The 12,071-nt window shown below is 38.7% G+C and overlaps 1 protein-coding gene across 38 annotated transcripts in view; it reads left to right on the forward strand.

Annotated features, from left to right (window-relative positions):
• Window positions 1–9,796, forward strand: part of NCOA7 (nuclear receptor coactivator 7) — a 150,539-nt gene extending 140,743 nt beyond the window's left edge. For all 38 annotated transcript variants that reach the window (XM_045391580.2, XM_074036992.1, XM_045391582.3 and 35 more), the window contains 4 exons: window positions 1,291–1,443; window positions 6,162–6,257; window positions 6,672–6,745; window positions 7,331–9,796. In XM_045391580.2, coding sequence (XP_045247515.2) covers window positions 1,291–1,443; window positions 6,162–6,257; window positions 6,672–6,745; window positions 7,331–7,466 — 459 coding nt within the window. In that variant the 3' untranslated portion in view covers window positions 7,467–9,796. The remainder of the gene's footprint in view (window positions 1–1,290; window positions 1,444–6,161; window positions 6,258–6,671; window positions 6,746–7,330) is intronic.
• Window positions 9,797–12,071: the final 2,275 nt, after the last annotated feature.

Consider the following 12,071-nt stretch of genomic DNA (forward strand, 5'->3'; position numbering starts at 1 on the left):
GAGACTCTGTCTCAAAAAAAAAAAAAAAAAAAATTCCCATCCCTGAATGCATTTGCCCTTCTCACTTGGGCTAAAGGATGAAGCTTATGAGGAAGGAGGAACGCCAGCAGCCCACAAGGCCAGTGCCCCCTGCTCTGCCTCTGAAAAGTTGCGTTCCCTGCTGCCTTCTTGGTAGTACGAGGAGTTGGTCAGACACTAACATCCTTCTCTCAAACATGAAGGAAAAGCCGTTTCTAATCTTAAAAAAATAAAAATTGTCAGTGTCCTACCATAGTCCTAATACACTTTTAAAAGGATCCAAATATATCCTCGTAATTATTGCAGAGTTCCAATAGCTTTGATGTATCGGGCTCAATAAAAGTAAAATAGCAAATACACTGTTTGCTTTATGAAAAATACCTACCTGTGGATAATTTTTCCTTTTTCTATAATTTTCTTTGTGTACTTTATAGTTTCTGAATGTTTACTTGAAATGTATGAAATATTATAATGCACATATGTTTGAACTGTAGTAAGGAACCTCTGGCATTTCCCTCATCAGTCAGCTTAGAGACATGAATTTTAAAGACCTTAAAGAATCCTTAAGTTCAGCTCCCAAGTTTACCGAGGAACCACGAAAGACCCAAGAAAGCCAAGAAGCTTGACCCAGTAATTATAGAGATAGGGGATTCACACTGACACTGGAACTGATTTTAAGCACTCTGAAGACTCAGCACTTCATGGCCTCCTTTGGTAATATTCTTGAAGAGATGTCCATTATTGGTTATTTATGGCCAAGTTTAAATATTGATGCAGGTGAAAGATATTGGTGCAATAAGAACAGATGACACCTGACTTCTAACACTAAACGTCCCTGTTTTTTTGCCCTCACTTCTGTGCAAAGCTGCAGTTGTCAGTAGCAGTTCTGAGCCTCTGAGTGTTTAGAAAGAAAACTTCAGAAAATATGAACGGTTTCGTAAAAGCCAGGTTGAAGTGGAAAAGAACGGCGTGTGTCTAGTTTATACCTCTTTATCCCGCTTATTCTGCATCTTCAAATATATAGTAGGATAGGGACTCCATAGTCATGTTCCTGAATGGGAAAACACCTCCTGGGCAGTATCCTTGCCAAGGTAAACACTGTCAAACAATCATTTTCTTAGTTTAGAATAGCAAATATTTGCCAGAGTAAGGAGGGGCACTATGTAAGTGTATGACACTGAATTTGAACGACAGGCGTTTGTTTTGTGCCACATGTTCATGAGCAAGTTGTGTATGAACCTTCTGTTTACATCTCTTCCTTTGGCTTTGTAGCTGGCCCGACGCCTTCCTGCAAGGGTGCAAGGGTATCCATGGAGACTGGCCTATAGCACGTTAGAGCATGGGACCAGCTTGAAGACGCTCTACCGGAAATCGGCATCGCTAGACAGTCCTGTCCTATTGGTCATCAAAGATATGGATAATCAGGTGAGGCCTGTCCCTCTCATAAAGAATATTTTTTAATGACAATTTTTCAAAATTCCCAACAGTAGAGAGACTAGTACCATATACTTCCATCACCCACATTCCACAGTTAACAGGATTTTGCCTTCTCTGTCTTTTTTTATCCTTGTTTTTTCTCTGTTGAAATATTTTGAAGTAAATCCCAATCATTATGGCCTTCCACCCTTACATATTTCAGAATCATCTCCAAAATGAAAATGGATCATACTTCCAAATACAGTCACATTCTAAGGAGCTTTATGATATCCTACAGCCTAAAATCTGGAAAGTTGGGGTAGAGTGAGATCTGGATTTGGAAATAGTTGCAGAAATAAGTTCCAGTGCCATACCAGCTCCTTTCCCGGGTAGCCAAAGTAGTGCCCACAAACTTTGCCTGCGTTTTGGATATGATGGAGAGCCAGTCAAGGCCATAGTGTGCTGTGCCTGAGGGGCCCAATTGTTAAGAAACCACAGAAAATGCACTGTACCATTCTTGATTGTACTTTTGCCTGTGTTACAGTTGGTCTTTCTTGGAGGAACTAGTGAAAACTAGTTATTACCCCTGTGTCCCTACACTGTTATCTCTTCCCACAAGTCAGCTCAGAATGTGAGTGGAATCTGTCCAGGTTTTTTTCAGTCACTTCCCAGTCAATCTCTTCCATCACGAAAGGAAGGCATCATTCACATCTGCTCATTGCTCATTTCAATTTGACTTAAGGTTTTAAGATGTGGCATTGACCACATTTTCTGGCATTGAAGCAGATTTTGCTCAACATTTATTCATTCATTCATTTATTCATCCATTCAGCAAATATCTGATTAGTGCCTGCTAGGTGCTAGGCACTATTAAGCATTGGGGAGCTTACTGTGAAGCACAAAATTTTTATACTGAGACATATCCACATTGTAATGAGCCATATACATGGGATCATTTTATGGGAAATAGAACTTTGCTGTCATGATTTGTCTTGGGAAAAATTAGGGAACAAATGGGGTACCAAAGATACTGTCTTTCTTAACAGTGATCTTTGTGACTTTATTGTAATATTATCGTAGCTTAAGAGTTGTGGGAATTAATTTAGCTGTCATTGTTTTTTAAATAACAAATAACTATTGTTATTTCCTGATTGCTGACATTTTGCTTAATAATGATCCAAACTGAAAGGTGGGTAGAGTCAAGATAAGCAAATTAAAATAATGATAACATTTGGTTTAAAAGGGACTTAGGAATTTAGTGAGATGTTTGAGAATTGGATGTTATGTTTTGGATGAAGTATGGCTATATTATCTTAGAGAACACATACAGACTCTCACCTAAGTATAGATTATTTGTCCTGTTTATTTACCAAAATATCACACTTGTTGAGGAATGTGATGGTTCACACAGAACAGGTATTGATGAAGCACAGTTTTACCAAGCTTCCTGTAAGGTTTGTAAAGGAGGCCTACAACTGAAGGTTACAGTCTTGTCACTGGGTGGAGTCTTGCTGAGTCATGTACCCTGGAGGCACTTGTGTTATTTGAGGACAACCAGACACTAACTTTGCTTTCTGCACCCCATCTACCCTGAAGGGGAAACTGTGGCTTTGCTGTGTGTGAGAACATGATAGAACAACACCTGCAAATGTGTCTGAAAATGAATTATATGAAATTCTAATATAAAAGTGAAAGAACCATAGCTTGTAGAAATAACAAAAACAACAATCACTTAAAGTCTCTAGAAATTATTCTAAGCAAATGAGGGAATATTTATTCAAGAAAATCGAATTAATCTTAGTTATAACAGTGGGATTCTGTGGCACTTGAGGCACAACCCTCTCCCTTCCCTAACCCCTCGCTGAGACTGACAGTGGTTCCACTCTGGGCATGTGTGGCCAAGAAGATGGGGCACTCTCTTCCCACAGCTGCCAGTCAAGGGTTATGGTGTACCTCTCTCACTGCGGGTCCTCTGCATTTCTTATCTCCCACCCAAGGTCTGTGTTTCTGAGGCTAAAATCCAAGCAAGTGTGGCCTAGAGGTAGGGGGCTTTCTTCTACCCACCCTCCACTCACGGAGCCATGCTCTACCGTAGGCATGGCAGGCTGAGAATACCGGGGTCTCTACTGCTCTTGTTTCAGCTCACAGGGCAGAAGTTTTGCACCAGATGAGGCAAGCCAAGACCAGAGGCTACTGTCGCTGTCTAGTCCCTAGCTTCAGAGCAGTGGGTTAGAGATTTTTTTCCCAGGGGAAGAGGCAGGCCACAGGACATAGAGTTCTAAAGCTCTACCCAAAGGAACTGACTTTGTTTAGACACACATGGAGAAGTTCAAACCAAAGGGCACTCTAGAAAACAATGAGAATTTTGGTGTTAAGAAGAGGGTTGTAGCCATGAAGGCAACAAATTCAACTGTAGACCATCTACTTTACCAGAGAGATCCAAGAAAAGAGACAGCTAAGGAGAGCCTTTCTGGATTCAGGGTAAACTTCATACTCTGACCAAAGAAACTGTCCATGCAAAGGAACCTACATTTAATTGAATCAGACTGCAGAATAATGTATACCACCAGGCATTGTTGAAAACGATAGAACAATCATCAGGCAGTTAATAGAGACTAATTACTAACTTCTAGTGAGGTATAGAAATATTGCTCCTATTTTGCTCTACTACATCTTTTAACTTTTTGTGGTACTAATGTTATGCATGTTACATCTGTATATACTACAAATATAGCAATAGATTGTTATGATTACTATGTTACATAATTTTATGTCTGCTAAGGAAGTTGAGAGAAGAAAGGAGAGCAAATGTACATTTATATGTTTTGTTATATGACTTTCCTTTTATCATTTCTGGGTTACTCGTCATCTATTCCCTTGGATTCCTTTGTTCTGCTATTGCTAAATGTATTACATTTTTATATGGTATAGGCTGAACAGCACTATTATATAAAAGTTGTTTTATATAATTTCTTTTTAAATACGTTAATAGAAAAAAAGATTTTCTCATAATCACAATGCAATAGATCTAACAAAATTAACAGTAATTCCCTAATATCATCCAGCCCTTAGTCTTTAAATGCATTTCCAGAATTGCTAAGAAAATTTTAGCTATAAGGCCAGGTGTGGTGGCTCACACCTGTAATCCCAGCACTTTGGGAGGCCAAGGCAGGTGGATCACCCAAGGCCAAGAGTTCAAGACCAGCCTGACCAACATGGTGAAACCCCGTCTCTACTAAAAATACAAAAATTAGCCAGACTTGGTGGTGTGTGCCTGTAATCCCAGCTACTCAGGAGGCTGAGGCACGGGAATCGCTTGAACCTGAGAAGCGGAGGTTGCAGAGGGGCCGAGATCGCACCATTGCACTCCAGCGTGGGCAACAGAGCAAGACTCCATCTCAAAAAAAAAAAGCAGAGGGGTGGAGAATTTTAGCTAAGACAGAAAATAATTATTTAAAATTCTATGAAGGGTGTGAAAATAAAGATAACTTTCCTTGTTGACTGATCAGAGAGGGACTCATTTTCTTCCACGTATGGCCACTGCCATTTTTGTCATATTTTAATGCCATGCTTTAAAAAATAGATGCCTATTTTGATTGTATTTTAGTTCTTTTTCTGGACGATCACCAGAAGGAGGGCAAAGTATTTTTTATGTTTTGTTACTGTGCTATATTTCTTTATTCTTAGCAGCTCTAGGGAAAGATTTGGTAGCAGGAAGTATGAACAATACTGGTTAGAAAGAGTTTCTAGCCTTCTACCTAATACTTAGGTGTTACAAGTAGCCAGGAACTGAGTGTAAGTGGTGAAAAAGGCAGCAGAGATTGTGATCTAATTGAAATAATTTTTGAAAAATGCTATGACATTTTCCAGATAACCTACATTTAAAGCAATGTTCCTCAAATGGGATTTGAAATAGGAAGAATGTCTGAATCACCTAGGGACATTTTCAAAATACATATGCTCACCCCTGCAAGTGCTGATCAGGATGTGAACAGAAGGATGAGATGCTGAGGCTGTGGGCGGACACATTCTGAAAACAGTGCTCCTCATGTAGCCTGGCTCCCCTTCCAACCCCGACAAGAAAAAGTACAAGAACCATTGATTTAAACACATCTAAGTTACCTTTCAAGGCCATGATATTACGGAGTTATTGGTTCTTAAACATCACTTTGAACTAAACTATAGTAAATCGGTCATTTTTAAGCATATAATTTTAATTGAATAAGCATATTAATAACTCATTGTTACAAATCAAAAGAAAGGAAAGTTCATTTTCTCTGGGGAAATGCCCAGCATGACTCCACTTATAAAATACAGAAGAGATGTGACTGTGTTTTCCCAAGCATTCATTTCTGTGCACAAGATGTATCTTGTTGCTTAATGTTTCTATTATGTTACGCATATTCAATAACAGAAATTTGTCTCCATAGTGAACTTTGGAAATCTTTTAAAATTGGAACAAATTGTTAGCCTTTGGCAAACAAGTTGTCTGAGCTTTGTCAGATGAATTTTGCATGCATCAGGAATGCTGGCTACTTGGGTTCCAGTTAGAGCTGGGGATATTTGTTTATTCTTTTATTGGTGGTCTTTTTAAGTTTGAGTGCCAGTTTAGTAATAGTCTTTGCTGAAATAGATCTCAGAACATGATGTATCAAAAATATTCCAGAAAGCCTTGCTTTGGGGATTTAGGTTTGAATGTAGGTAACATTTCTGTTTTCTTTTGACAGATTTTTGGAGCATATGCAACTCATCCTTTCAAGTTCAGTGACCACTATTATGGCACAGGCGAAACTTTTCTATACACATTCAGCCCACATTTCAAGGTACCTAGATAGGAGAAATATCCCACTCCCATATGTCACAGTGTCCGCAGTTGGGGAAGGGGATAGGCATTGGGGCAGTTAGCTGTCCTGTAACTTCTCCTGAACTGACTCCAAGCTGGGTCAGCCCTTTATAACTGTAGCTCACAAACTGCTTGGGGTCCTGGCCTTCTGGGCTGCTCAGGCTGGGATCCAGAGAGTCACAGGTCAGAGACACCACGTGTCTGAAAGGTTTTCCTTCGTTCATAACCCCTTGGGAGGTCTCATCCTGGTGTGGGCCAGGTCTGGCGGTCAGGAACTTCCTCAGTCAATGGGGTGAGGTGGTTCCCTTTTACACATAGATACCATTTCATATTTCCTCATTGCTAATTCTCCAGATTAAAATGTCTGTTTTCTTTTTTGTGTTTCTTCCCCAAGGTCTTTAAGTGGAGTGGAGAAAATTCATATTTTATCAATGGAGACATAAGTTCTTTAGAACTTGGTGGTGGAGGGTAAGGTTTTTGTTGTTTTTGTTTTCTTATTGTTATTTTACCACCTGACCTGAGTGGGTCTGTTTTGACCCACGTAGTTAAAACTTCAGTGTCAGGTTATTTTAGCTAGTCCATGTGCTTAGAGGAATTAGGACAGTGGCCTAACACATGACACAAAGAATCAAAGATAGAATATTTATGTGTCTAAATGAGGGACTGTTACCACTTGTCTTTTAGGAAGACTAGTCAAACATCACACACCGGGGCCTATCATGGGGAGGGGGGCGGGGGGAGGGATTGCATTGGGAGTTATACCTGATGTAAATGACGAGTTGATGGGTGCAGCACACCAACATGGCACAAGTATACATATGTAACAAACCTGCACGTTATGCACATGTACCCTACAACTTAAAGTATAATAATAATAAATAAATTTAAAAAAAAAAAGAAATAAAGGAAATGTATCCTGGTTTTATAAGCAGTTAGGAATTTTGCCTGTCACCAGTATAAAGGAAAGAAGATGGGGGCAAGAGAGAACAGTGTGCTGTGTGCCATGTAAGATAGAAGTATTTTCACCTTTTTTTTTTTTTTTAACCTTTTCAGGGGACGATTTGGTTTATGGCTAGATGCTGATTTATATCATGGACGAAGCAACTCTTGCAGCACTTTCAATAATGATATTCTTTCCAAAAAGGAAGACTTCATAGTTCAGGATCTGGAGGTGTGGGCATTTGAGTGAAATTCAGACTGCCTTAAAATATAACATTTAAAAGACTGGGTTCGACCAGCTCTCCTAAAGCTGGCTGGAAAAAGAAGCCCCAGCCCAGGCTGCCTCATCCCACCCCAATGCTTCCTTTTTGCCATCATCTCAGAGCATGATCACATTGCAGAAAGATTCTGGAAGGTCCACGTGGAGGGCAGACATTGAAGAAAGAAACTTAAAATCCAGGTTGTTGAAAAGACTTTGTACTTCCACTTCCTTCAAATCCATACGGTGAGGAATCAGAGTGTTTATGGATATATGAGTTGAATGCAATTTTTATTTTTGGTAACTGTGAAAAAAAAGATACTGTGGATATATACATGCCTTGTGTATTTATCAGCATAATTTTCATTACCAAAATGTACAGCTATTATTTGCCATGGAAAAGGTTAGTCTCATTTAGAAAAATTGTAAGTGCACAGCACTTAAAGGGAATATATGAAGTTTTTTTTAAAAAAAAAAAACTTTTATTTATTATTTGTAGTGTATTGTCTGAAATGTGTCAGCAGGTTTTTTTTCTTTTAATGTGTCAAATCTTGAAATATTAAATGTATACATTTTGTGCTATGTTTTGGGAACAAATCTGTTTGATTTATATAGTTTTATATTGAATTTTTTTTTGCCCTGATTGTTTAGGGTGATAGGTCTTAAGCAGCATATATCTATGTATCTGTATGTGGATATATAAAGATATATGTGTGTGTGTATGTATATGTACATATACATATATATGAGTGTATAATTCTAAATTTCTAAAAACTCATTATGAATGTTCATCAATTTGACTATTATAGGCCAGCTTTCCATTTAGTCAATAAAAGCGTACATTTTTAGTTACTTACCTTGAACATATTCGTGTGAAAAAGAATACATCATTTCTCACAGTCTTAAGTTGATATTTATAGAAATGAATACCTTTGTGAACCTAGACTTAGAACAAATCCTGCTTTTGAAAAAAAAAAGTTTTGCTTCTTATAAAATCATGTGTGTTAATAACAAAAACTTTATTTTCGGAATGTTCTTTATATAACTTTTCCAAGCTTTTACATTAATGAGCAGGCTTCTGTCTTAAAAGAGACTCAGTATATTAATTTCTGCATTTTTTAAATCAAATGAAAAACGTCAAATTGGACCAATTGTCTTGGTTTGTAGATTCATTTATTTGAGGAAAAAAATACAAAGAAATGCATTCATATCAAAATTGGAATAGAAAGGAAACCCTATTTTTAAGATATCAACTTATTTTCGTATCATAAAACATCTATTACATAAAATAAAGGGCCGGGCACGGTGGCTTTTGCCTGTAATCTCAGACTGTGGGAGGCCGAGGCAGGTGGATCACTCAAGGTCACAAGTTTGAGACCAGTCTGGCCAACATGGTGAAACCCCGTCTCGTAGAGTACAAAAATTAGCCGGGTGTGTGACGGGTGCCTGTAATCCCAGCTACTTGGGAGGCTGAGGCAGGAGAATTGCTTGAACCCGGGAGGTGGAGGTTGTAGTGAGCCAAGATCGTGCCACTGCACTCTATCCTGGGTGACAGCAAGACTCTGTCTCAAAAATCATAACAATAATAATAATAAAGACCTAACCAATATTATTGATTACCAGACTTTTATGAAAGCCAAAGACTGCTTGCTAGTAGGAAAAAAATTCTAATAATAGCCAAAGCTGAAAAATGGTCTGTCATAAATTATTTCCCTGGTAATTTTTGAAAGGAAAAAATTTATAACGAGTACTATTTGCATATCCGCATTTAAAAAAACAATTCTTAGAATATTTCCTTTACATTATTCTCCTAGTTTAGACAATTTGTAAAAGAGAACAAATTGTCCAGTGGCCTCCTGTCAGATCAACAATTATTATACTCCTTACATTCCATGCAAATGTAAATGAATGCTAGAAAATTTTAAATCTGTAGCCTGGGCATACGTTTCACTCAAGCTCTCCTACTGAGACTCTTGACTAACAGCATACTGGCAGTTTCACCTTAGCCTGCTCGCTAAATAATGTGTTGGTGTGAGATATCAGGAATGTCTCATGATATCACGTTTACCATTTACACCATCTGCAACCATATGCTATTAATAAATAAAATGGAAAAAAACAAAATGGTCATTTTGCATATACTTCACTCTGACCTAGTTTAGTCCATGATACTATAATTGTGAGAGCATATCCACATGCTGTGTTCTCTATGTAAAACAGTATTGTCCATTCAAAAATGTGTGACCCTTCATTTATGGATATTGACTATATGTAATGCAGTGCTATCCCAATATTTTCAATAAAGGAATTTATGCATTCAATGATTTTCTTTCCCAAAGATTCATTCATCAGGTATTTACTGGGTACCAGAGTGTTTACTTTTGTGAGAGGATGGTGAAATATCCAAGACTAAACAAGGTCAAGAGCTCATGTTTTCACTGCTGCCCTGGAAACTCGCTCTTCATTCCATGTAGCCACCCTCCTAATTGTCTCATCAGTTCATGGAAACTGCTCTCATTATATTTACCAGAGACAACTCTTGGCTGTATCTAACAGTCTCTTTTCTAATCTTTCTAGCTGTGCTATGAATGACGACCTCCTCCTCTTAACATCTGTCTTAACCTACTTCATAATTTCCATGAGAGACACCTTAATCTCTGATAAATTTTCTTTGGCATCCTGACACCTAGGCCCTAGATGTCAGGCTAGATGAAGACCCCAAGCAGTCTTCATTGCTTCATAATTCCTCAGTTCATAAGTCCATATCAAAGGACTTGGGCGGGAGGGGGCAACCAAATGTTTCTTCAGACTGTTGAAAATGATTAGATGCATCCCTGTGCTACAAGCCACCAGAGACATCCTGCACTATTATAAGTAAGTCTTCCCTTAATTTCATTTCCCTCTCCTTGATGCCTTTTAAAGTTTTAGAGACACATTGGTATGGCTTGGCTCTATGTCCCCACCAACATGTCATTGGAATTGTAATCCTCACATGTTGAGGGAGGGACCTGGTAGGATGTGATTAGAACATAGGGGTGGTTTCCCCCATGCTGTTCTCATGATAGTGAGGGAGTTTTCATGTGATCTGACTGTTTAAAAGTGTTGGGCAGTTCCACCCTCACTCTCTCTCCTGCCGCCATGTAAGATGTGCCTTGCTTCCCCTTTGCCTTCTGCCATGATTGTAAGTTTCCTGACACCTACCCAGCCATGTGAAATTGTGAGTCCATTAAACCTCTTTTCTTTATAAATAACCCAGTCTCAGGTAGTTCTTTATAGTAGTGTGAAATGGACTAATACACACACGAAACAGCATCAATAAAAGAAGTACTCTCCTTTTGAGGAAGGCATTGAGAATCTCTTAAGCCAGAAAGGGGTGTTATGTTTCATGCTTTTCTTAGGATGCCTAACCTATTTTTACCAATTTAATTTGATACAGAAAGGTAAGGAGGTCAGAAACTGAGGGAAATTCCAGAAAACTCAAGAAAAGTGAAGCCACACTCATTTCTTGTGCATGTATCAAAAGTACCTTTGACCACTTCCTTCTGCCCAGTGAGGTCACATACACTTAATCAGAGGAAGTCCCGACTTCAAAGCATCACATTCTGTGTCACCTCCTGGCTTGTGACCATTATCCATAGTAAGCCCCTAACAGAAGGTGTCTTTACTGAAAAAATAAGCTTCACTCTTCACACCAAACTCTTAAGATCTTATTCCCTTTCTATTTCAAATCTCTAGTGGTTCAAAATAAAAATTAGATATGAGCTATCTGGTATGGTCAATCAACCCAACAAGATATTGTCTCTTGACAGAGTATCTTTGAGGACTTTTTGTTTCTCTCTTGGATCAGCACCGTTCAATAGAACATTCTACAATGATAGAAATGTTTCACGAATTTTCACTGTCCTTAATGATAGCCACTAGCTACCGTATTAATGTTGAACAATTGAAATGTGCCTTGGGTGACTGAGGAGTTGAACTTTTTATTTAATTTTAGTTTATTTAAATAGCCACATGTGACTGGTGGCTACCACATTGAACAGCACACCTCTAGATCAAGATGTTATTGCCAAATTATATTTTCATTGGCAATTAAGTCAGACTATGACTCCTTCACCAGAAGAGAACCTTTAGTTCCCGGCACTTTGTCTATGCCATTTTAGATCTTCACACGGATTGGTACCATCTAAGGTTATCTAGTATGTCTCTCACTGTTTAGGTAGTTAGCTTATAAAGTGACCAGAGAGCTGAGTTCCCTAACAGTCTCTCTAAACTGAAAAATTGGATCAACATAGGATTACAGGTCCCCATCTCTAATCAAATGTAATGAAAACTGGCCAGGTGTGGTGACTCACAGTAATCCCAGCACTTTGGGAGGCCGAGGAGGATGGATCATCTTAACTCAGGAGTTCAAGTCTAGGCTGGGCAACATGACAAAAACCTGTCTCTAGAAAAAAAAAGAAAAATTAGCCAGGTGTGGCAGCATGCACCTGTAGTCCCAGCTACTCAGGGCAGAGGCAGGAGGATCGCTTGAGCCTGGGAAATCGAGGCTGCAGTGAGCCAAAATCATGTCATTGCACTCCATCCTGGGGTGACAGA

Source organism: Macaca fascicularis, chromosome 4, assembly GCF_037993035.2.
Source record: "Macaca fascicularis isolate 582-1 chromosome 4, T2T-MFA8v1.1".
Classification (NCBI taxonomy): Eukaryota; Metazoa; Chordata; class Mammalia; order Primates; family Cercopithecidae; genus Macaca; species Macaca fascicularis.